The following is a 25,756-nucleotide window of genomic DNA, read 5'->3' on the forward strand; positions in this document are numbered from 1 at the left end:
GAAATCTATCTGGTGTGGGGGGGGTTTGTACGTTTTTCCCTCTAAAGTTAGTATATGTTGAGGCAAACGCTGTCTTTGTTGCATCAGCTAACCAAATGTTAAAAACGTCAACATACTCACATTGACAATGTTAACACGCTGAGCGAGTAGAAGGTTTACGACAACCAGCGTCTTTGTTTAGCATGTTAGCATGTAGATAACACAGCTGGGGCTAGTGGACACGTCATTGCTGTTGCAGGTAGTTTGGTCATAAACCAAAGTATGAGACAAATACAAATTCTGATGTGATGGAGGAAATAGGCACAATTAAGTTATTACAATTAATCCAAAGGGGAACGGGAGCTTCCTAATTAAATTTCATGGCAATCCGACCCAAAGGTTGCCGAGATATTTCCCTTAAAACCGCAAAATGTGAACCTCACGGTGAGGAAAAGTCACGAGATAATCACCACAGTCCTCACAATTCATCATCCGGGCACCACGGGGTGTCTCAATGGTTTCATACTAAATCCATTAAACAGTTGAGATCTCAGTCTGGATCGCTCACAGCCATTCAAATATAAAAAGCGGATACAAGTCAGGAGAACTGCATTCTATCATTTTATTCAATGCCATCTTTAAATAATAAGAATCTGTACATCTCTTAAGTCGGTCTTTGACCATTCATTCCAAAAAGTAATAATAATAATAATAAACAGTTTCCTTATTAACAGTAATACAGTTGAAGTGCTTAACCAGGCGACCCAAAGGGCCAATAGAGATCATACAGCAACAAAATGGTCAAAAGAACGGTGTACAGCACACTCTCTTGCCTTTCCACACACACACACACACACACACACACACACACACACACACACACACACACACACACACACACACACACACACTCGAGCAGTGCACCATACACCCTCTTGATAATTAAATACATTAAAGCAAAACAGCCTGTTCATTCAATAACAGCACCAAACATCAAATATCATTGCAGCAGTAATAATACTAAGCTTAACATTCCTCATTTTCAGCATCATCATCATCATCAGTCATGAGAATCTTAACATCTGTGAATAATATACAGGGTCCAACCCACTGGGCCCCAAAGTGGAGTGTTTACATGCTGAACGGTTCTGGACATTGTCAATCATCAGTCGGGTCGGCTCGTCGCCCTCAGCCCAGCAGAGGGCGACGAGCAACAATGTGCCGGCAAAGACACCGGTTCTTTGTCCCACAGCTTTCATGGAGAAAGTCAGCCTGGAGTGTGTTTTAGTGAACCGATCTGCACCAAAACGTGTGTCTGGAAAATAAGCAGGGTATTGCTGCGTTAAAATCTGTGCAACTTCTAAGACGACCCACTTATTAATGTCCAAGGGAAGAGGTTCCGGTGCAGAGCTTCCTCGCCATCTTTTCTGTGTGTATTTGGTGTTTAGAGGTTTATGTCTGCGCCACCGGTAAGGCGAGTCCCGGCTCCAGCCTGATGGTGGTGGTGGTGGTGGTGGTGGTGGGGGGGGTAGGAGAGGGCGCCAGGCCCTTGGGTGCCGGACAAAGCAGCCCACGTGAGGCTGCATGGTCCCCGTTCAAGTTCTTGTAAGGGTTTCTGCGCGGCGGAGGTCTGAAACACACCGAGGGGAAGCGAAGGCCCGCGAGGCAGCAGCCGGGACAGGAGATCACCTCCTCCTGGTCCAGAGAGTGTCTGCTCCCGGAGCCGAACGGGGACGAGCCGGCGGGGTCGCTGGGAGGGGAGTGGTAACCGTTGTCGTTCGTTGTGGTGGCGCTCCATCCCGCGGGTCGACTCACGACCACGTTGTTGTTGTCCAAATGGGAGAGGGGAGGCAGGCACGGGGGCCCGTTGGAGATGGCCGAGCCCCAGCCGTTTGAGATGGGAGGGGTGGAGGACTGGAGGGGAGTCGAGGAGTGGGCCGGAGTAGGGGAGAGCTTGGAGTAAGGAGATGAGGTGCCGTCTTGTGTGTTCGGGGAGCTGGTGCAGTCCATGGGCTCTTCCTCCCCCCCACCTTCCTCCTCCTCCTCCTCTTCATCCAGCAGGTCCAGCGACAGGGGCTCAAGGGACAGAGGAAGACCAGAATCAGTCTCACTCCCCTCCCTGATCACATTCTCTTCTTCTTCTTCTTCTAACAGCCTCTCTTCTTCACTCATTCCGTTAGTCTCGCCATCCAGCTCAGTCGTGGACTCCTCGGTGAGGACCGTCTTCGGCGCCGACGTGAGGTATGGAGGAGGCGTACACGGTAGCGAGTGGCAGCGCCGGTGCCTCCTCGGTAGCTCACAGCTGTCGATCTCGGACCCGGAGGGGTCCTCGCAGTCTGGCAGAGGGGGCAGGGTGAAGGTGAGGGAGATGACGGACTTGCTGGGCGTGTCGAACAGCTTGGTCTTGCCACCCTTGAGGTCCTCCCTCTGAGAGAAGGGGTTGATGCGAGCGGGAACTGCCGTGGTAACAGAGGGGGGCGTGTCCGGAGGGTGGAGCATGTCAGATTTGCTGCGGGAGAGGCGAGGGTCTGACAGGATGCAGAGGGAGCGCCTCCGCAAAGGGCCAATTGCTGGAGAAACCGCTTTAAAGAAAAAAAAAAAAAGAGTGAGTGAAGCTTATTAATCTGCAGGATCAAACACGTTCAGCATTTGGCGCCTACAATCACACAGAACTGATGACTCACCTTTGACTGTTTGTTCGGCCTTCTGTTTCTTCTCAGCCTGTCTCCTCTCCAGCTCCACCACGATTTGGGAGAAGGACGGACGGAGCGTTGAATTCATCTGAAAGAAACAAAGTCGACAGATTGATCAAGAGCATGAAGGAAAGACACCGTGTACACCGATCTAAAACCAAAACAGTAATATACAAGAGTCCTGCAATAAATGTGTGTGTGTGTGTGTGTGTGTGTGTGTGTGTGTGTGTGTGTGTGTGTGTGTGTGTGTGTGTGTGTGTGTGTGTGTGTGTGTGTGTGTGTGTGTGTGTGTGTGTGTGTGTGTGTGTGTGTGTGTGTGTGTGTGTGTGTGTGCCTTACATTACAGCAGGTGAAGGCCAATTCCAGGAAGTCAGGAGGACAGTCTCCCACCATCTCCTGAAAGGTCGCCTCGTCCAAACCAAAGTCCTGTACAAAAACACAAATGTTTTAAAAAAAAATACACAATTTACATTCATGTCCGTGTGTGTGACCTTTGAAAGAAACGGTCCCATTACACCCAACGGTTACGCCACCATCTGTTTAATGTTTAGGTGAGCGCGTAGTGACAGACAGCTGAGTGTAGTACTATCAAATGGCCACCAGGGGGACAATGCTCTTGTCTTAACTTTAAAGGCTTTCAGTTTGGGTTAACTGACGCGTTGTCCTAAATATATGCTGTTGCACAAAGAGAAAGCTAAATGTTTGGTTTGTTGAATTTAATACTTTTGTTTTATTTCTGGAGCCGTTTCTCCACAATTAAAATGTATTTGCAGCTTTTTTTGAATATGCATTGTGGGACAACAGCATACTAAAAAATAAAGCAGTTTTTATACCAACAGTTTTGAATTTACTAAGTTTTGTTGCTTATACAATGTGTTTAAAATACACAGATCATAAAGTACTATGTGTATTTTGAGAACAAACATTTTTAGGACATGCAAACTTGTCAAGATAAGAAAGTCAGCTTCCTGTTTGTTCAAGATGACAATCAGCAGTTAGATTACAAAAGGAAAAGATTCTTTAAAGTCATCTCTGAAATGGTGAAACTGTTGCTGCTTTCACAACATTTTACAATTCTGACAGACTTCAGGCTGTAATTGAATACAGGAGCTGTCCTTGACTGGTACATTATCAATAATGGTTTCATTATTCACGCAATGATGTATTAAAGGGCTCTATGACATGAGACGTGCATGAGAGGATGAGAATGTGATGATAAGGGAACAGAGGAAATATTAATGATGATAACTTGGTACCACAGTGCGGGGCAGGAAGTCTGGGTCGGCTTGTATCCTCGCAATAGTCTCACACAGGATGATCCCGTATGCAAACACATCCACCTGCAGAGAGGAAGACGAGTCGATCACAGAGCGCTACACATCCAAGTCATTCAATCATTTTACATTTTTTGATAAAACAAATCTAAATCTATTTATCTTGTAAGTTACAATTGTTTATGTTTTTTATTGTAGACAAGAATGTCTGAAAATGATGTACATTTGTTGTATAATTCACTACATTCTGGATCTGGTTTATACTAATTTGTAGTTGCACATGCAGGCTGCATAACAGAGAATGTCATCATCAACTTTGAAATGCAACCCTAACAGGCAATACGGATGTCCATCCCAGGAAGAGGAAAAACACAGGCCAAGCACCTCTTATATAACTACATTCCTGTTTGCCTTCTACATAATAACTGATTTATTAAATATTTATTGCTCGACTTAAATTCCCGGGAACTGGCTTTTATTTGATTGGCTTTCATCACACCCACTGTGGACCTTGAACTCTGGCAACAACCTGCAGCTGAAAGGTACCGAAGACAGCGTTCTGTCAGTACCTTCTCATTATACACCTCCCCTCTGAGAACCTCCGGGGCCATCCAGTAGGGGGAGCCGACGACAGCCAGAGGCTCCTGGTCCTCTTCGTCACTGCAGAGACGGAAGAGGAGAGAGAGAGAGAAGCTTCATGTTAAACCAGCACTTACTGGAGGCTCTCATGTACGTTTTGAGATTTCTGCCCTGATCTTGTGATAATTTGGAGAATAATGTTACTTTAAATAATAATAATATAAAAAGAATCATGCCTTGGGATAAGGCAATAAAGCTGAAACAATAGATTAAGCAATTGCCCAGTCAACAGAAAGCTTTAATGATCAACAGGCTCAACAGCTTTATCAGATATGCAGATACGCGTTCGCTCGTTTTCAGACTTCACCGAGATGACGACAACAGATAAGCAAACGGTCGGACGAGAACATCAGGTAAAGCAGGCGTCACGCTCCACTTCGTTGACTCAGAGCCCAATCAAGAGGCAGAGAGAGGTTTCATGAGGTCAAACACGGCTCTGTGAGGGTGGCTGTGTGCAAAGAAGCAGTTCTGTGGAGATATCGTTGAGCAACTTTAGCTGAATAAAAAAAAAAAGGAAGGAACATAAGAATGTGCAAGTGCGCACACACACACACACACAGCTTGCAGATACTTCCTTTCTGTGCTATTTCCATCTGCTACTGTGGGTTATGATAAAAAAACAGAGCGAGGGAAGTGATGGCAGAGGGAAAGATGAGGAGCCGAGACGGCCGTGGCTCCCAACGTAAACACCATTTGGAGAAGTAGAACGACAGAAATGAGAAAACAGAGCGAGTGCAGAAGGCAACGGAGGGAAAACGGCTCAACAGAAAACAGTAAGGACACCAGAGGAAGGACAGGAAGGACTTGTTATACGAGGGGCAGCAGAGATCCAGGAAGAGCAAAAAGGACTGGAATAGTTTGACCTTATTTGGAGTGCTTCTCCTAATCCCCCTTCCCTCCCCTCCACCACACGGACAGCAATCCAACACAAACTTTTCAAAAGGGTTGTCAACATCACTCATTCGCTGTCAGCGCTCCGCTACAGGATACAACAGTGTTTGACTAAAATATAAACGCAAACATGACCTTGAAGAGGAAGGAAGCGCAACTCACCAGCTGCTGTTGAAACAGACGCTAAAGCAAACAGAGGCTTCATGTTTGAAAGCTGCAGGCATGCAAACAAACACACACACTGACACACTAACACCCAGGTGGAAGGTGTAAAATATCAACTTCTTAGCTTTGTTTTTAGCTGAACGGACATGCACGCAACTCATTTAGTCAGAAGCAGTGACAAAGACTTGTGTAAACACGAAAGGTGGCCGGCACAAACTGAGCCAGCGGGGGGGGACACACACACACACACACACACACACACACACACACACACACACACACACACACACACACACACACACACACACACACACACACACACACACACACACACACACACACACACACACACACACACAGAGAGAGAAAAGGGCAGGCCAGGTTACAGTGGCAGCTGTCTCATGTCAGCGAGACTCGTGTGTTTACTAAACGACTTCAGAGAGAGGAGGACAGGATGGAGGAGCTAACGGGACGTAACTGTGTGTCGAGTGTGTGTCCACACGTGTGTGTGTGTGTGTGTGTGTCTTTGACTTACTGTCTGTCGATGCTCTGTATTGTTATCATTTCACTGTTTGACTGTTCATTAAGAAGACAAACTGTCTCATTTGAGTCGTGGACTTAAATTGACGTTGAGGAGAAGTGATATCAAGGAGAGGATGAACTGGGGACAAGAAAAAGTTAGTTTACTGAAGTCATGTAGTGAATTATAGTTTGACCTTAGTGGTACTTAAATGGAATATTTCCATTTCTGCATTTTGGGAATTACACTTATTCTCTTTCTTGCAGAGAGATCGATGAGAAGAGTGATACCAGCCTCCTTTCTATTCATGAAAGTGGCTCAAATCAATATTTAAGGGCATGAAAGTCCAAAGTCCGGAACTAGAGAAGCATTATTTACATACTGGAGCTGATAAACTTTATATTTTCCAATTTTGGAGATCTTTGTTATTTCCCCATTTAAAATGTTGGTCACAATGAACGCTGCTACTTTATATTCTACCATTTCCTTCTTCGCCTTTAAGAATTCGACCACGCATCGTTAAGGGAGACATGATGTCACTGGAGAACCAGCTGAAGAAAATAAAACTTGATCGCCGTAAAACTCCGCTGGTCATTTACAGTCGGCACGAGCACAGTATTGAATTGATGGCGGTGAATAAAATGCGCCACATAAATGTCAAAGCAGATTAAAAAAAAACAACGCACAGCTGCGAACACAGTCCGCGGCCGCCTTGAAATGAGGCGTCACGATGTTAATAAAAAGTTCCCCAAACAGTGAGTGGTGGTGGAAAAGAGAGGGGGGGGGCATGACATTCGATGAGGAGGCGTCATGTGTCTTATGCAAACTTTGGAAAAACCTGGCCGTGCTGATGTGTGTGAGTAATGCGTCTCTTTCTGTGTGTGTGACCGTGTCTCGTCGGAGGGAAAAAGAGAAGCTGTGGGAGACATTTCGCGAACACTCATCTCAGACAGATACGGCCCGAGGGAAACGTACGACCAAAAGGGGAGAGAAGTGGAGGAGCGTGATTTATTGAGCGCGACTTATCTCATCACAGAGCGTTGATAGACGTTCTGATGAACGGACTGACCTGTAATCTGGGATTTTCTCCGCCAGGCCCAAGTCTCCCACCACGGCCGAGCACACGCAGCCCTCCCAGCGCACCAGGCAGTTCTGCACAGAGGGGTCAGAGGTCACACATCACCATTACTGCTGTTAAATGTGCGTGTGAGCGTTCCTATATACAGTGTATATATATGGCTGCCTGTGGTCCCTTGTTTGCATTTCCACAGTGATTGAAGTGCTTTTTCATTTGCTGTGAAAGCTTTTTAGGAGACCATATTAAAAGAGGCAGAACTGCTGATGTTTCCACCTCGCTTGAGATGAACAGAAACGGTTTCTGAGCCGTTTTCCTCTATGAAGTGATTATTTCACCACAATGTCTCAAGTCTGATTTGCTAATAGCCAACAGTTTCCAGCATGTCAACATTTCCTTTTGTAGACTTTGTAAATTGAGATTTCAGACACTCGATCTATAAAATATAAACAATAGATGGCATCATCTTTTTTTCCTCTGGCTTTCTTAATGTTAATGTTTCATCTCCATGTTTTTGTTCTTCACTGTCATCAGGCTGATTTCTAACTTTCCTCTCCTTTCTCTGACGTCTACCTGCGAGCCAGGACCTCATCTTCTCAGCATTAGCCGTCTGCTGCTAAAGACCACGCTGGTTTTGGTCAATTTACCTGGAAGCAGATTTTAGAGTTTAGTCTGTTTCAGTAGTCTAACGTGAACTCGGATCCTTTAAATGTAGCTGCATCCACGACGCAACATTTCCCACAGATCCTTTTTTGTTGACGTAGTTGTGACGCACCGGCAAAGCCTTTAAATCTGCAGTTACACGACTCTCATTGTTGGAACAACATCTATGTATCCGAGTCTTTGTGTGCATCCATAAGTAATTGCAGTGCGTGTTGTAATACACACGCATCGCTACATTACGAGCAGACTCCCTGATGTTCAGTGATGTGTGTGTTCTGTAAACGGGCACAGACACGTGTGTGTGTGTGTGTCGTTACCTTGGAGGTGAGGTCCCTGTGGAAGATGCCCTTGCTGTGCAGGTACTGCAGTCCCCGGGCGATGTCCAGGGCCAGGATGATCCGCACGCTCCACGACAGATACACGTCGCTGCCCAACAGCTGCTCCAAGTTACCGCCGTTTATGTACTGGGTCATCGGGATAAACAAAAAGAGTTCATTATTAACTCACAAATCAACGCACAGGGAGTTCATTCCATTTTGTAATTGCTTCAATATTAATACAACCGGGACATAAAGTCTCTCATTTATGGGCAGCAGTAATTAACTGTAGGATTGTGCCACATGAATGTTACCGTCAGTCATTAATAAATATCGAGTCTCTCATCAGCTTTTATCGCCTCGTTTCATTGATCGGTCCAAAGTATACTTTAACGCTCCTTCTGAAGGCGACATGACGATTACAAAAGTTCATCATTTGTGGCGTCTTTGTTCAAATTATTTTTAGGACGCCGCTTCTAAAATGTGAGGATTTATAATCACTGTGAATTGAAGATGTCACCTTATTTTGGGGGGACAGTGACAGAAGAGATAGAAACAGGAAACACAGGCGTCCCCTTTTCTAACATTGTATCGGCTAAAAGATACAGAGAAGTGCATTCGTGGACCATAATGGTGATTTCACCCTCTATCAGCTAAAACACTTCCTTTTGAATCCCTCTATAAACCCGATGACCCTTTTAAATAAATGCAACACAATGACGTGTCACACAGATTTACATAAGGAGTCCTCTTAACGGAGCCATGTTTCTACAGGAGCCCAGAGCGGACAAACCAAACACTAGTGCTAGATAGGGCCGCCGTAGTTCTCTTAAATGCTTTACAACCTGTCCCGTGTCAAGATTTGCTTTAAATTACTGTGTTGTATTTATGGAGAGCTGTTTGTCTGGCGTGCAGTTGGCCGTTCTAATATACACAATGTGTGCTTCTCCTCCTCCTCCGCAGGTTAATGAGCGTCTCACCTCTGTGAGGGCGTGGAGCTGCCCCTCGTGGACACACACTCCTATAAACCTGGAAACAGAGCACACAAGCAATTAGCAACAGAAGGAGAACAACAGTCGAGGCTTTTTGGAAGAACGTTATACACAATAGAAACAATAGGCGAGGTAGAAGAGAGAGAGAGAAAGGACAGCATGTCGTGAATCAAAAGGTTTTAGTGACCTGAGTATGTTGGGGTGCGATAGTCGGTTCATGAGCTGGACCTCCCGGAGCATGTTGGCTCTGTTGCTGGCCAGGATGTTCATCTTCAGAGCCATCACCTGCCCGGACACACGATGCTGCACCTGGACCAGACAACAACAACAATAAAACATTTTATTTTGGTTCACTAATGTCAGAGAAAGGATTTCAAAGCTGTGGCTGTAACGCGTGTAGAAACAGAAACCCCAGGAAACGACGCAGCAACAAAAAATGCACTTTTATCACAAACCGATCGGAAGTAAAATATTAAAAACATCCGACGTACACATGAGCACATATAACAGAAGAGGCCTTCAGCACGGTACCTGTGAAGATAAATCATTACAAATACATAAATCACATCAGTCAACACACATCTGAAGTAGTGAAGCGATGCTGTAACTCAGCATTCTGCTGCAGTAACACTCTGGTACTTTTGGAAACTGGCCATAAAAAAAATGTGCAGGTCAGCAGAGCTTCTGAGATCATTTCGGCTGCTTCTGTTCCTCGACCTGCTGCTATGGCATTAGCGTCGTCTGGTATGGTAACCATAGTGACGCGACATGCCCCCCCCCCCCCCCAATATTTGCTTGGCGAGTAGTTTGACTTCCAAAAGAAAATAAACAGAAGCAGCAGACGAGCACTAACATCTCTGGCAGTATGTAGAGAAGAAGAAGTCAGAGGTGTTTCTGAGTCTGTCTGACTGTGTGTGTGATAATAGTGTTAGTGTGTGTGTGTGTGTGAGTTAATAGTGTGAGAGTGTGTGTGGAGTGAGAAAGCTCAGTACTGCATGTGCTGATTACCAGCGTTAGATACTGTAGAAGTCAGGGAAGGCGAGACCGTTGGCATTATGCAACAACAAGAAAGGACTGCTGCTGTTTATTTTACTTTTTTAATAATTGTATATATTCTACAAATGCTTTATAGAGCATCTATAGCAGTGGTGCAGTTTGTGTGATTTGGCAGCTTTAAGGGCCTGTAATTGTTAAGTTTTTGAATATATAACTTAAAACCCTAAATATATATTTTAGATCAAGGGATCAAAAAGGAATAATTTGTTATCGCTACCAAAAACCTCACCCTACTTAAATGTCAATACACTCGGGAATAATAGCAGGTTGCAAACCATGTGTTTTGCGTTTCGGTCGTTGGGGCCTCGCTCATGTTTGCATTTAGGATCTGCAATCAGCCTTTCAATGCCCGACTGCAAACCACATTTCCTTCGAGCTAATAATAAAGTTGAACCGGCTCGGGAGGGTTTCAGGTTGGGACTTCATTAGTGGCATGAGTGTGCAATGAAATAATGAAGGGGTGAGGCGAGGGGGAGGGGGGGGGGGGGGTGTGTGTGAAGGGTCAAAGTCTGGAAGTAAGAAGTGTTGAGCTGAAGTCACACTGGCCTGAATGCGAGCTGGGCTCTGGATCAGAGTGGTGATGGAAACAGACGACAAAGCCTATTAGAGACGAGACTATAGTGCAGCGAGCAATGCTATTAATACACACAAAACGCACACTCTTCCTCCTAACGGCCGGTCAATGAGAGTCAATCTCTGCTGCTACAGAGCCACTTGAGGACTTCAGCCTGTGGCACACATGTAAATCACACACACACACACGTGTAATCGTGTACAGTCGTTGCTTCTCCTTGCAAAGAGGACGTTGGAGCAGATATTCAAACAAGCAGCAGGAGTGTGGAGAGACTGCAGGATTTATCTTGATCTACTAACAGCACTTAGAGGATGAGGCAGACTCCTGTCGGCTGGTGGATGGAGCTCTGTGGCCGATTAGAAGGTTTCTTTACACACACACACACACACACACACACACACACACACACACACACACACACACACACACACACACACACACACACACACACACACACACACACACACACTCCTCCTCCAGCTTCCATTAGTGCAGATTTATCTGGCAAGCAGGACTGTGGGGCTCGGCGTAGCTGTGGATTTACATCACACTTTACATCACACGCTTTTTCCCCCGCACACATCTGCCTTCTCACTTAGTTGAAGAAACTCTTGCGTGCTCGTCTGGTATCCCGAGACTCTGAACAGTGACACAACACAAACTGTATTTTAGGAATGTTACAGTGCGCAAACGCGAGCCAACTGCTGATGCCGCAGTGGTGGGAATTGCAACGCTGCTTCACTGTTGTCCCGGCGGTTTTAAGCCTCCAAATAAATCTCACTCATCATTTTTAAAGGGCTGAGAGTCTGTCTGCAACTTGGACAGCATTATCTCAGGTTTGTGTGTGTGTGTGTGTGTGTGTTTGGCATCGGAGAGGATTAACACTGCAAAGACAACAAGAGGGAAATGTGTGGTGTTTTTTTCAAAACTTCTTTATGCCAACCACTTTACTGGTCATCTCCATGGACTCGCCACTGGAATGCCAATGTCCACGCCTTCATCAAGATATGGAGCTCTCTCTCACTCACACACACACAACAGACTTTCATGCATGCGGCCAGACACACCCTAAAGCTCTCCTTCAAAAACACACTCGGCCTTGTAAAGTGCTGCAGTCAGCAGAGGAAAGGTCGCCAGCATCTTTCGCTCTGTGCCGCCAACATGTGCAGTAATGTCTGTCATTAGCCGGCGGCCCGACGGGGCCGACTGATGCAGAGCGAGACCAGAGAGGAGGAGCAGGAGGAGCAGGAGGAGGTGTCAGAGACTGCAGACGGAGGACGCACACAGGGGCAAAAAAGAGATGAGTTAGACCTTTTAAAGAGCTGTGGTTTTAGGCTACTAAGATAGAAAATATGAGGAATATAATAGAGAAATTGCAAGAAAATGTGCTTCAGTCTCACACAGTCCAAACCAGTAGTTTAATGGATGAAATTAACTAATATAAACTAATATAAAGTATGTGAACTTCCTCAATGGGAGCTACAACCCTGGGTTTGTTCCATGTAGGTGATGACTGATACTGGAGTGTTGCAGATGTGGAGCGTTGTTGGATGACTTTGCCTCTGGGTCGACTCTAAAAACCTCTTTTCTCTTGTGGATTTCAAGGTTAATTCACAACTTCCCAATGTTATAACTGAGGGGCACCAAATAACCGATGGACTCTGCAAAGCAAAACACTAACGTATAAAAGTTAAGTTGCGTTATTGTGGCATATGCGTGATAAAGCATCTTTACAGCCCTACTGGTCTGTAGCCAGGCACATTAAAACAGAATCTACCCGTCAAAAACAGAAGAATCATCATTTAATGTGCAACTTCTGCAGCATTTTTTTTAACCAGACTAAAGCAAACATTTGCCTGGAGGGTCAGCTTTCCAAGCAATCGCTTGAAGACAAAAAACAAACAAGCTTCAACCAATTTGACAAGTGAGCTTTGAGCTGAAGTGTGATAACGGAGAGTGAAAAGTCCCTGAGGGGGTGAACTCCACTCACTCTGTACGTGCGTTGGAGAATTGAGAAAATGAGTTTCTCCTACAGAACAACTCGAGGCTTAAGCCGCCGCCCGAGGCTCTGCTCTCAGTTATGGCGTGAAGAAGCAAAAAAAAGAAGAAAGAAAGAAAGAAAGAAAGCGTGAATGCATGTGTGAGGGCGACTGAAACGAGGCACTCAGCCATGCCGGGTCCATCAGTGAGCACGCAGGGAGGTCCCCCCCCTCCCCCCCCTCCTCACCCTCTCTGTGTGTGGACGAGCCGGGCTCAGAAACACAACCTGATCCAGGAGGCGAACAGTCCAGGTAGCAGACAAGCTGACACGCACCGGCTCACTCTGTCTGTTGCACAACAGCAACACGGCGCTGACCACGCCCCCCCCCCCCCACCTCACCTCTTCTTCCACATGCATAGCCCTAAACATGAGGAGTCACTCAAGACATGCATGCAGAAATACACATGTTACATCACTGACCGGATGTCCATCAATCACCTGTTCTTTATCTTTTGAATGAATTAAAAAGTGAGTAAAAGGTCAGTGGAGGTCCTGCAGGAGCAGGTTAAAGGCTCAGAAAGCCCACATTACAAAGTTTGAGACTGGGTGTTTGAATACGTGGGCATTTACCAGACAGAGAGGGTATAACAACAGACTGCATTGTGGGAAATGTAGGATGCAGTATTGTTGGAGCTTGAAGACTTATCTCGGCCTCTGCCGTCACTTAAGTGCTCCTTTAATGCTCCGGCTTTGGGAGATGAGTCTATTAAAAAACATCTCGTAACCTGAGAAGAGGTCTTCGTTAGAAAGAAGCAGAAACAGGGACACGGCTTCTGGGAAGAGATGGTCCCGTTCAAGCCTTAAAAGAGGTAATTCCAAAACCACAACTAGAGATAACACAGTTCATAACGTATACAGACTCCTTAGGAAACATGATGTCACAGGGAAGTGCCGATAAAAATCAACAGAGTTCTGCTGCGCCACAAAAACATTTCACCATTTCTGCGATAACGACTTGACACACACACGCATGCAAACACCGAGTGTGTTTACCTTCTTACAAGGGGAGCGGCCTTCCTCGAGGTTTTTAAAATCGACCACAGTGCCAACATGTGGACGGGAGGAAACGCTCATTGTGCGCTGATGTAAACACACACGCACTCTTGAGATGAACTCATAAAAACATTGGGAACCATAACCGGAAAGGAGGAGGGATCTGAAAACAGTTAATTGCGAAACTCTTGCCCAACACTTCTCCATTTCAACCTGAAATACTTTTAAGCAATCAACATGGTGGGCCGAGTGAAGATGGGCACGCTCAGCGCTTTTTCGTGTTTGTGCGGCCGTGCGGAACATAAACAATGCTAAGCACTTGTGCGGAGAGTGGCAGCATGCGAGCAGGCCCAGACTGGAGCGAGGGAGGAGAGGAATAATAAAGGGAAGAGTGCTGCACTAAGCTGCTGATGTTCAAGTCTGCACTGGCTCCGCCATACCAACATTCAATAGAAACACAAGACACACACAGACACACGGAGCCTCCTAAACCCAAACACTGAAACCGATCACAAGCACAGGTGACAGCCGATGATGGATCGTGGTTTGTGCGCGCATTGCAACTTCTTTGTTGTCGTTTTATCTTTCAGGAGCCGCCATTGTTCAGGCAGCAAGGCTTTACTGAGTCACATCCCAACACGTCCTGGCGGGAGAGTCCCACCATCAGTATCTCTTTCTCTCATGCACGTCGTTGCTCTTTCAAGGGGAGCCATGGCGGAAAATTACCAGGAGATGAGAGAAGAGATCCCGTCTCGTTCAGAGAGATCATGTACGAGATAACCAACGTAGTCCAAAGGAAGAGGACGAGGGTTGCAACCAACGCTTCTAATTATTTTTGGTTTAGTCTTTAAAGCCCAAAGTGACGTCCCTGGTGGCCTAGGGGTCTGCTGCAATTTTGATAATGAAATGTTGACATTAAAAAGTTATTCTGCTGCAAAATAATGGCAAAGATTTGAATATTTCCTGGTTGTTTCAGGTTTCTATAATATTAAATGGGAGATTTTGGGGCTTTTGGACTGTTGGTTGGAGAGTGAATAAGTTATATTTGGTTCTGGGAAATGACATGCACTATACACTTTATTCTGGACTTATTGTTTTCATATAAACCGAATGATTAATCAAGACAATAATGGTCCGGTTGATTGACAGGCGATACGGCAAAGTATGCAAAATTACATAAATAATATTATGAGGGTTGTAGGTTATATTTTAGAGACAAATATATTCACACATGTAAAATAAAACTTCAATGACCAAATTTGTTATGTTTTTTTAACTGCAATTTAAATACATGCAAACCTTAAATTGCATTTTTTCTAATGATACAATTTTACTGAAAGTCAATAAATGATAATTCTGAACTTTTCTCCGAAATGAAAACTGGACACACACACACACACACACACACACACACACACACACACACACACACACACACACACACACACACACACACACACACACACACACACACACACACACACACACACACACACACACACACACACACACACACACACACACACACACACACACACACACACACACACACACACACACACACACACACAGCAGTGTTTGGCAACCCATTTCCTTCACATTAGCGCCGTCACAAGCAGCTGCCACACACTCACAACACCATCATCTTCACTCAGGTTGACAGTATTTGTCCTTTGGAGACTCCAGTCTGTTTCAAATCCCCTCTTTATGCAATTACTCTCCATCTTATTATCATCATCATCATATGTGAGCATACAGCCACTCTAGGCGCACACACACACACACACACACACACACACACACACACACCTCCAGACTGTAATCTTGCTAAATCACAGCCGTTATGATAATTACCATGATGACTGGTTTTGTAATGGGGAAATTCTCACGTGACTCATGTTAATGTATTTGTATTTCAGTTTTACCTCCCACATTTCGCAACCATTACCAAGACAAACATTTGTCATCCGACCTGAAATTATCAAGAAAATTGAGCTACAAGCCAATCAGACTCTCTCGACCTGTGCAGTACGCTGTTGAGCTAAGCACACAAGCCAGGGTGTGCCCCGGCTAACAGACGCTTCAGGACCGAAGCAACAGAAACATTTATTTCTAAAAAGTATTAAAAGATCTTAGTATGTCACTAAATACATTTGATCCCGGGAAAAAACTCTGCACGAAATAAGTGTTTTTCCCCAAACTGCTTTGAAAGCAGTAAAAGCCTGCTGGTGTGGTAACAGTACTGATCCAAACATACAGGACTTCTACAAGAAGTCACAAACTGGGATGCTGAGGAAGCTTTTGAAAACACTGTTGTGAGATTTCCATGTCTCATGTAAATTGTGGAGAATGTAATGAGAACCAAATCTGATAAGAAGCCTACGTTTCCTCGTTCTTAGACAGCTGTGCATTAGCAAATATACAAATCCATTATCAGAACGGAAACAGCTGGAAGACGTCACAGTAATCCAATTAGAAATCAATCCAACTTGTTCGTTAAAAAAACAAAAAAACAAACAAACTGCAGCCTGGAGAAACACACAGAATACATTCATGATTACTTCCTGTCGTTAAAGAAGCGTTGAGTGACGATGCAACGTCTTTGTGAGTGAGGGGCTTCATCGCTTTCATGTTTTTAAGAGTTTGAGGCTGATGGGGAAAGAAAGGACAAAAAACAGAAGCGGGAGTCTTGCACAAGGCCACACACACAACAGGAACTCTCCTTTGAAGATTATTAAAACAGAAGATGAAAAACATTTTTTACAGGTTACACCATTACACAATGGAGAGGTGATTGGCTGCCTGTCTGCAACCTCCATTGATCTGCACTGAGGACTGCACACACACAACAGGAGGTCAGGAGCCTTTGTAGCAAAGTGCAGGAGATCCATTTTCAAAGCCTCAACTCAAGTAAATGCACCATACGCATTTTAGCGACAGCTATATTCAAGAGCAATTCAAACAAAACATCCAAGAGAGTGTTTTTCCTGCAGGACATCAAGGACCTGAACTGAACCAGGATACAGGAACAATCGCAAAGTTTTTAATGCGACCGATAGCCGTGGAAACAATTTAGCATTTATACGGCGCTATCAAAAAAGGGCAAGCTGATCCAAACCTAAGTGGCAATTTGACAAGCGCGCAGTAAACACGCTGACATTTGCATGCTCATTGGCCATTCAAAGGGCAAAGCTGAGGGAGTGACTTGATAGACTGAGCGGAGCACAAAGCAGTAAGAGTGAAGTCGCAACACAAAGAGACTTATTCAATGAGGCGAGGGTCGACTTGGCCGTGCAGTTTTAAGACCGGACGGTTCAGAGTTTTTGACTTTAAGTTGATGAAATGTCAACGTCTCAGTACTACCAGGCTTAACTATGGTAGCATGAATCCTTGAGGTTGTGTTAGTGACTCCACAATGTCCATTTTTATGTTTTTTAACCTCGGACGGTGACGGTGGATGTTTATTTACTCGTCATGCCAAACATTTAGCCCATCCCACACAAGAAGCCCAAGCATTTCAGATCTCTCAGTCATGCATTTCACAAAGTAGAGCTGAAACAGTTCGTCGATACATCTATTAGCTGATGAACAGAAGATCAATCTGCATCCATTTTGGTGGATTACTTGTGATTTTTCACATGTGTAAATGTGGCTACTTGCACATGAGCACAATAGAACCAGAGTCACTCCTAGCAACTACCTTTACATGCAACGGGTGATTATAGGAAGTATTGTACTATTATTTTAAGGGCCGCAAATAATCATCTTCATTATGGATCAACAATCCAAAACCAGTAAAAGTAAATCAATTTACAGTGCAATAATACGAAAACACAGAAGAGCCGTAAATCCGCACACTTGAGAAGCAGGAAACAGTAAATATTTACGATTAACTGATTATCAAAACTGTTGATTCATGTCTGTCGATTGGTTAACTGATTAATAGTTTCAACACTTTACGTGACGTTCAATACAGTCATTTAAAAAAGGTTGATACGTGTTCTGACTCATCTACAGTAAACTTATGTTGGTGGACTAATCACACCAACATCACCACTGTGGTGTCCAGTGATCCTGCCTGACATAAAACATGTGTAAATGTAAGTTTGGTGGGAATATTATATGATCAAATAATGGTTTTAGTCACGTAGTCAAGCAAAAATCCCAAAACATGCTCCGTTTCCTGGATTTGATGATTTTCTTTCTTTCTTTCTTTCTTTCTTTCTTTCTTTCTCTCTCATATATGATTATAAACTAAATATTTGTAGACAAAATGATTAAAAGAGGAAATAATCGACACATTAATCTTGAATGCTCAAGATAAAGCAAGTTAAACAATGTCTTCCTTTAACGCATTCCGCATACCTAGAAATCTAATTAATACCAATGTTTTTCTTCATTAAAAACAAACCTTATCACACAAGTTAAATTCTCAAATTCTCAGTTTGCTCCCTGACAAACCTGTCCTTGTATCCTGACATCTCTCACACCATCACACTGTTCTGGTAGAGCCTTCAGTAATGAGGCGATTGTCAAAATTAGCCTCTATGGAAGTGAACAGTGTGACAAACAGGGGGGGGGGGGTGCTGCTGGTCTGAACAGAGATGGACAGCATAGAGTTACCTACACGTGTGCCAGATCTACCTGTCCTGACCGTATCCACTTACACCCCAAAAACGCGTGTTCACGTGGGTCACTGCACATGTGGAGAGGAGAGCCTCATTGGACGGCACAGTGAGGTGTACATGTCCACCATAACATCATACTTTGCAAAAAATAAAATATAACATCGCCAACTTCCTCCTGTGATTATTCAGCGTCTTGGTATTTGGGTTAAGGATGCACCGGTTGCCATAGATACTACTAATCTTAGAGATCAAGCAAGTCAACAGGAAGTCAACAACTCACTCAGAGCTGTCAAACAAAGTTTGGTTCAGTTCACACTCTTGTCTAATCATCTTAAATCAACAAAAACTGGACATAAACTTTTTTTTGTATAGTCAAGATTTTGTGTAACCATGGAGACCTGCAGGATGCGCACGTTAAACCTCGCGAGTGTCCTCAACGAGACGCCAAACACAACTTAAAAAGGAAGTCATAAAAAACACGTTCTCTCACCTTGAACACCTCGGAGAAAAACCCCGCGCCGATCTTCTCGCAGCTGAAGTCGTCTAGGCGGGCCAGGCTGGACACGGCGCTGCGCAGGGCCCGGTACGAGGACGGTCTGGTCCGGTTGGTTCCGTGGACGCTGTGCATGGGCGGCTCTGCCTCTCCCTCATGCTCAGACTCGACCCTCTCCGTCTCCATCTCGGACGCCCCGGGAAGAGGAGGGACGTGTGCGTAGTTTAACATCCAGCCCGACTACTGTTTACATTTCCCATGTCCGCCACAAGGCCACGGCGCAGGGCTCCCCGGAGGGGAGGAGTGACAAACTCTCGGTGGGGAAAAACAAATGCCGCAGCTGCGGTCAGCGACCGGGTTGGTTCCAATTCCTCCTGTTAAATTCCTGCACACCTCCGGGACAGGCTTGTTTCTGCCTGAGTCTACCAAACTACGCTGCTGCAGGGCTGCATCCTGCAGAGTCGGTGCGCAGTTTGGGTGAAGTCCCTCGTGCCGTGCAGCAGAGGAGGCTGTGCCGTTTTCTAAACTGCGCAGGCTGCTACTGCTGCTGCTGTCTTGGCAGCGGCGTCTCTTTTTCGGTTTCCTTAACTCTGCTCCTCCTGCAGTGGAAAAGGCCGGGGCTCCCCTTCCCGGTTCCACCAATTGAATCCCGGGTTTCCAGTGCGCACAGAGCTGCCTCAGTGACGCTGCAGCCTATTAAAACTGAAGAGCGAGAGAGAGCGAGAGAGAGAGAGAGAGCGAGAGAGAGAGAGAGTGAAGAGAGGGGGGCGGAAACAGGGGCGTTAATTCGCGAAATCATAAAGTGTGTGCATCGTATGAGACTGATATGACACTAAAACTCCTGCTCGCACTGACTGAGCTACAAGAGTCTGGCAACAACACGCAACACATGCTGATCACAAAAAGCGATCTGACGCACGCACACTGCTCGGAGGCGTGATTAAGCTCGTTTGCTGCCTCTCAAATAGTGTTTTATCTGCATTACCATGAAGACGAACGGGATCGCGTTTGATCTCAATGAACACATGATGCAAACAATGACGGGATGAAGAAGAAAACAGATTCCATCAGAGAGTTGAACGTAAATGAGTTCGCTTGACGCGTTATCTGCTCGCAGATAACAGCCGTGGATGCATCGCCTCTGCTGGTTTTTGCCTGCACTTTGCACACATACACACACACACACACTCACACAGGCGCGCTTTACTACTGACCCGATCACTCGGGCAGTATTCGTGGATGCACTAATGGACGCTCGGTCACATTGGGGGTCTCTGGACACGCGCATGCCCGCCTGCATGGAGCCTCCTGACGCTCTGCAGGGAACCAGCGTCTCGCGGAGATCCCCAGCCTGACTGCGGCTTGTAAATTATGGATGCCAAACTGTGCCGAGTTTGTGAGCTCGTCTGTCACGGACTCAAGTCGCCTCCGGATACGGATGAACGAACGCACGCACATTTCAGCTTCATGATTCAAACTGGAGGAAGAAAAAAAAAAAAAAAACGCTGACGCACAACTGCACCGACAGGCACGCGTGTCCTCCTGCGGAGGAGGATCGGACTTACCTGGCCTTCTTCTTAAAACGTAACCTCCACATGTATGCGCCGGTGTCCTCTGCAGAGCCCCGATCAGCCCGGTAACCGGAGCTTTATTTTTACTAATTAATCATCTTTGTGCGCCGCATTCACACACACACAGACAGACACACACACAGAGACAGACAGACAAACACACACTCACGGGCTTCAGTGGTTTCGGTTTACGTCCCCGCGCTGCCTGCCTCGCTGTGGGTTTGGTTGCATGTAGGAAGGGGAGCGGTGACTTTTGCTGTGCTTTATTGGAGGCGGCGAGGCGGGGCGGGTCCACACGTGATCACCGCAAAAATGCACCTGTGGGGGCGTTTGAGGCGGCCCAGTTCTCACCTTTAGGGGATGTCTGGTTGTGTATCTAAACTATCTCTATCAGAGATAAGCCATGTACTTCAATAGTAATGTGTCATATGTATGCCAAATGAATGGTGAGACTTTTAGGAACCGTTATACTGTGTATGTATATTATTATCATCATTATTATTATTGAATACATCTTCCCTGAATATTAATTCAGTGATTGTTTTAGTCTGGTTCATGAGGATTTAAATGATGTTCTTGAATGGTCGGGGTCACACGGGACAGATTAGCTCGTGGGCACCATGTTTACCTCTGCCTCAGTTAATGGTTGTAATTTACAACATATTCATGATTATTAAAATAACATGATATGCATATAGAACCTGCCCAGTTGGTCATCCCAGGGGTCGCAAAATAAATCTGAGTGGTCAAAAGATGACATCAGAAAACACTTCTATTTACAAGAGTTTGACCTCTTGCAACACGTGAAAGGCTGTGAAGGGTCACAGGCTAAAAAGGTTTGACACCAGTTTACCACATGATGTGTTGATAAATAGTTTGGCTAAAGTGGGATATATTCATTCGAAGGCTCCTAACTCCCCACCCGACTGTCTATAAACCTGCTGAGTGTATGTAGCTGCTGTATATTGCACTTTTATACATTTTTTTTGCCAAAGAAGAAAATTATAAATGGAGATTTAGGTTACAAGACACTGGACCAGAATGAAATAAGTCAAACCAAATCCTGTACTACTAGCTTAAAGAAATAAAGACAATCCCAGTAAAACTCTCAGATGAAGCTATGTTTTGAGGAGAGATCACAAAGATGATACTCAGAGGTGGATATTTATGCTCTCGGCAGCTGATCATGAACATTGCGTGGGGAACCCAAAAGGTGCTGTGTGCCAAAGAGCCATAAAAAAGTGTGTCGTACAGCGTGAAGCCATCTCACACCTCCCCGCCACATTCTCAGAGAGATGACACACCGTTAACACATTCAGCTGGAGGTGTGGAATGAGCTTTAAGTCGTCCTTGCTGCTGTCTCTCACTGCATTATTTATCAATCAGTGTATTGGCTCCGTCCTAAAGCCAAAGGGAAATCACTAAAGTCACACTATTGTTGCCGATAATAATGTGTACAATGTATTATTTAGAGCTGTTGATCACTTATTCATCACACTGACTGTTATATCTGTCCAGGTTTGGCTTCATTGAGCATGCGTGTGAGGATTATGTGGAAACATTCATGCATGGGTGTGCGACAGGAGATTATGTTGACTCCTGCTGACCTTTCAGACTAGTCTCAGGGTTAATTTATCACCCGGCAGGGGCTATATAGTGTTGGGCAGAGATTTTCCTCTGATGGCTTTCTGTTGTCTTTATTGACTTACTGCTCAAATAACTAAACTATGTGTGTGAAGAGCAAACAACCAAACTCTCCTAACTTTATGGACTCCAATGGCTAGATAGTACTCCAGATATAATGTGGGCATTTTAATTGGAATTTAGTGTTCACTTTTTCTATTAATTGATATTTGCAAATAATGTTCCCTTCAGCCTCAGCTGTAATTTGTGTTTAGTGCTAATAACTAAATGTTAGCATGCTAACCCGCTAAACTAAGATGGCGAACATGGAGGTCATTTAGCTATAACCATGGCTGAGACTACACGTTTTTCGTGTCGGTAACCGTGGTCCTCCTACATGCTTGGCACGTGGGAGAAGTTTTAGTTAGTTGCAATCTGCAACCTCACCACTAGATGCCACCAAATACCACACACTGCACCTTTAAAACACCCGGGACAGTGATGGGACTAAATGATGCGTTGCCAATGAATCAAACCAAGCCAAAAACCCTCAAAGAAACCAATTCACATAATTAAAAGACTCAACTCAAAACCTGATTTCAACAGTCCCGTATCTGTCTTCTACCAACTGAAGGGCTGATTAGTATTTATCTAAGCCGGTCATCTAGGAAAACAGTAGAGATCTTAACTACAAAATCCTCTATTACTAATAATATTGTTCCCATCATAGTAAAACTGGGCTTAAAATCAATGTGAGTCCATCTTTCCTTCTGGTCTCATGAGGGACAAAAATGTATTTTAATGAGGCTGGCTCTCGTTCAGATCCCCGGGCAGGAAGGGAATCAATAACTCCTGCTGCATCCAACACCTGAGCTGTTCAGATCCCCTTCGCGAGACAGATCAATCCCCATACGGAGCACAATAGCAAATGTTGGACTAGAACTGATCCAGGAGCTGTTAGTTACAGTGATTGAGAGGACGCTCTGCTCAGGCCCCCTGCTCTCGATACGGTGTACAATGTAAATAAAACATACAAGCCCCTCCTGCATCTGAAATTCCAATTTCCACCTATACATCCAGGTCTGGACAGTAAAATCTATATCCTGAGCCTGCTGTGTCCCGATGGTGCAGCCCCACATTAAGACTCATCTGTGGGTGCTAACGAACACGCTCTCCCCCTGCTCGGCCCTAACAGGCAGCCAGGCGGGGGGCCAGGGGCCTTTATAATTGTTTTTTAGAGGACACCAGCTGTTTCATGTGCCTGCACGCCTGTCTCCAAAGGAGGAGCAGAGGGGTGAGCGGGGTGAAGGGGAGGGGTGAGGTAGTGGAGTTGCCACATGGCCCGCCTCTCCATCCCTTCAACCTCCCCCCTCCTCCTGTGCTGGATGAAAGACTACTGCTGAGTAGACAAGAAGAGGTGCTGCTGCATTATAAAGCACTTTGTTTTTTTTATTTATTATCAGGAACAATAATGGTTTTATTAAAACATGTCCTCGTGATACATTCTTACACAGCGGATGGGAGTCAACTTGCATTACTAAGCAGCTAAACACCCCTTAAAGAAAAAACGTATGAAACGTGATTTATGGTGAAAAAATCCCATTAAATTGTACCTGCTTCTTCCGCCCTGCAAATAATATTGTGGGTAAATCATTTTCACTAATGAAAATGGTCACTTAGGTGCACAGACAACCACAGAGACACATACACACACACAAACACACACACACACACACACATGCAGTCAGCTTTTCCACCTCAAGGGACAGACATATCAGCCTACATTGGTCTCCAGGGCAGAGTGGAGGCGCTGGAAAGTGGATCCCGTCCAAGTAAAGTAAATTACTGTCCACTCAGAGATGACTGGAACCAGAGGGGGGGGGGGGGGGGGGGGGGGGGGATCTCATTAGGAAGATGAAATGCCTGGATAATACTTTATTGTTTCCAAGGAGAACGGAGTTTAAAATGACCCGAGAGTCACAATAATGAGCTATAGGTAGATGGCATGTGGCGTATATATCCCGAGACAACAGAGGCAAGAAAAAAAAGATGTAAATCAATACAAAGGAGCCCGAAGCCATCCTCCTGTTGTTCACTGACCCCGTATCATTTTACCCTGAAGGGCTGCTTTCACAAAGGCTTTACGGTTCCCATAAAACACGCAGGGTTTTTCAATGCTAAAGACACGACATAATCTCAAAATAATGGGCAGTTAATGAAGTGCAGTTACATTTGCTTCGTGCACTTTTCCCAGACAGCAGCGTTTGTCCTGCAGCTTCACACAGAGATACAAACACTGCAAATTGTGTGTTTTTCCTCTGGTTTTCCCCTCCTGTCTCAACATGCCCGGTAGTTTTCTGAGCCTCGGGTTTCACCTCACAGGTAAGGAATGATTTGTTTTTCTTGTCTTGGTTTGGAATGTGATATGTTTGTGTGATGTTTTTTTTCCTCCTCGAGGAGTATATAAATATCTTTTAACTCTGTGACCGTCACTGTATTTTGTCGACAGATGACGCTGTTTGTTTGCTCAAGCATTGCCTCTCAGCGACGTGTTAATGGGTTAATGGGCTGTAGGTTAACGTCCGTGAGCAAAAGGTTGCAGAAAGACATCCCCCCCCCCTCCTGTATTCCTTTGACAGAATATAAAGTGCACTCACCTCGTCCTGGTAGAAACTTCCTGCCTCTGAGCGTCATCTCTTCATCTCAAAACAGGCCGTGAAATTAGGTCCCTCCTGAAAAAAAAGAGGATCAATAAATAGCTCAGCAGGGAGTTGCCGCCATTCTGTGGATAACACTGATTTCACATTTCTTTTATTCAAAGCCATAATGGGAAGTTGTCAACTAATAAGATGAATGCACACACCTCCTCTCGTTACACACACTTATCAGGCCAATTAAGCAGCTTTTTAAACATTGAAATAAAAGACAGGAGCTAATATTTAACATGTGAATACCATCAATACCATCAAGCTGCAGAATAATCTGCAGTGTAACTACAGCTGTCAGGTATTGGAGTGAGATTATTTATCACTAAAAATGTAGCTGAGTAGAAGTCAGGAGTAACATAACATGTACATATTCAGGTACAAGTACCTCAGATTTGTACTAAATGTACACATGTAAGGGTCTTTTATTTTCACAGTACAGGACAGCTGTAGAGAAATGAAGCAACATATACCAAATAGATAAAAGGCATCAGAGGTTGTTTTAAATAAAGTATCACAAGCTTACAGCAAGGTGTGTGCAGGGTGTTCATTGTGTTGGTGGTGCAGTGTAACTCACTATGGATTCTCCACTAACCCACTGACCTGCATTGCAGAGGCAGGTTTTTTTTTTGTGCTACGTGCTCTGTTTGTTCAATGACAAATGAAAGCAGTGAACATTACAGCCTTTAGCAATGCTGCCCTCTAGTGTTGACAGAGCATTACTTCACTGGAGCTTATTTGATCCGTGTGGGACAAGAAATACTCCTTTCTGACATGAAGTCAAACGGCCCATTTCAGAATAGTAATATTATATTATTAGAAAAAAATGAAGAGTAACGAATACCTAAAAGTGTCAAATATTAA

The 25,756-nt window shown here is 44.9% G+C and overlaps 1 protein-coding gene across 2 annotated transcripts; it reads right to left on the reverse strand.

Moving 5' to 3' along the window:
• Positions 1-596: 596 nt before the first annotated feature.
• On the reverse strand, positions 597-24,908 carry tesk1b (testis associated actin remodelling kinase 1b). Of its 2 annotated transcripts, none has more exons than XM_079185117.1 (11): positions 24,845-24,908; positions 18,991-19,695; positions 9,396-9,517; positions 9,197-9,245; positions 8,217-8,363; positions 7,231-7,313; positions 4,516-4,606; positions 3,929-4,012; positions 3,012-3,098; positions 2,664-2,760; positions 597-2,561 (listed from the first exon to the last, which is right to left on the reverse strand). In XM_079185117.1, exons 2-11 carry the CDS (start codon positions 19,222-19,224, stop codon positions 1,432-1,434), a joined length of 2,124 nt encoding a protein of 707 aa, XP_079041243.1. In that variant the 5' UTR covers positions 19,225-19,695; positions 24,845-24,908; the 3' UTR covers positions 597-1,431. The 2 variants fall into 2 exon arrangements, with proteins under 2 accessions (XP_079041243.1, XP_079041242.1); XM_079185116.1 differs by lacking the exon at positions 24,845-24,908 and adding an exon at positions 20,559-20,786.
• Positions 24,909-25,756: the final 848 nt, after the last annotated feature.

This window comes from Pholis gunnellus (assembly GCF_910591455.1).
Source record: "Pholis gunnellus genome assembly, chromosome: 23".
NCBI lineage: Eukaryota > Metazoa > Chordata > Actinopteri > Perciformes > Pholidae > Pholis > Pholis gunnellus.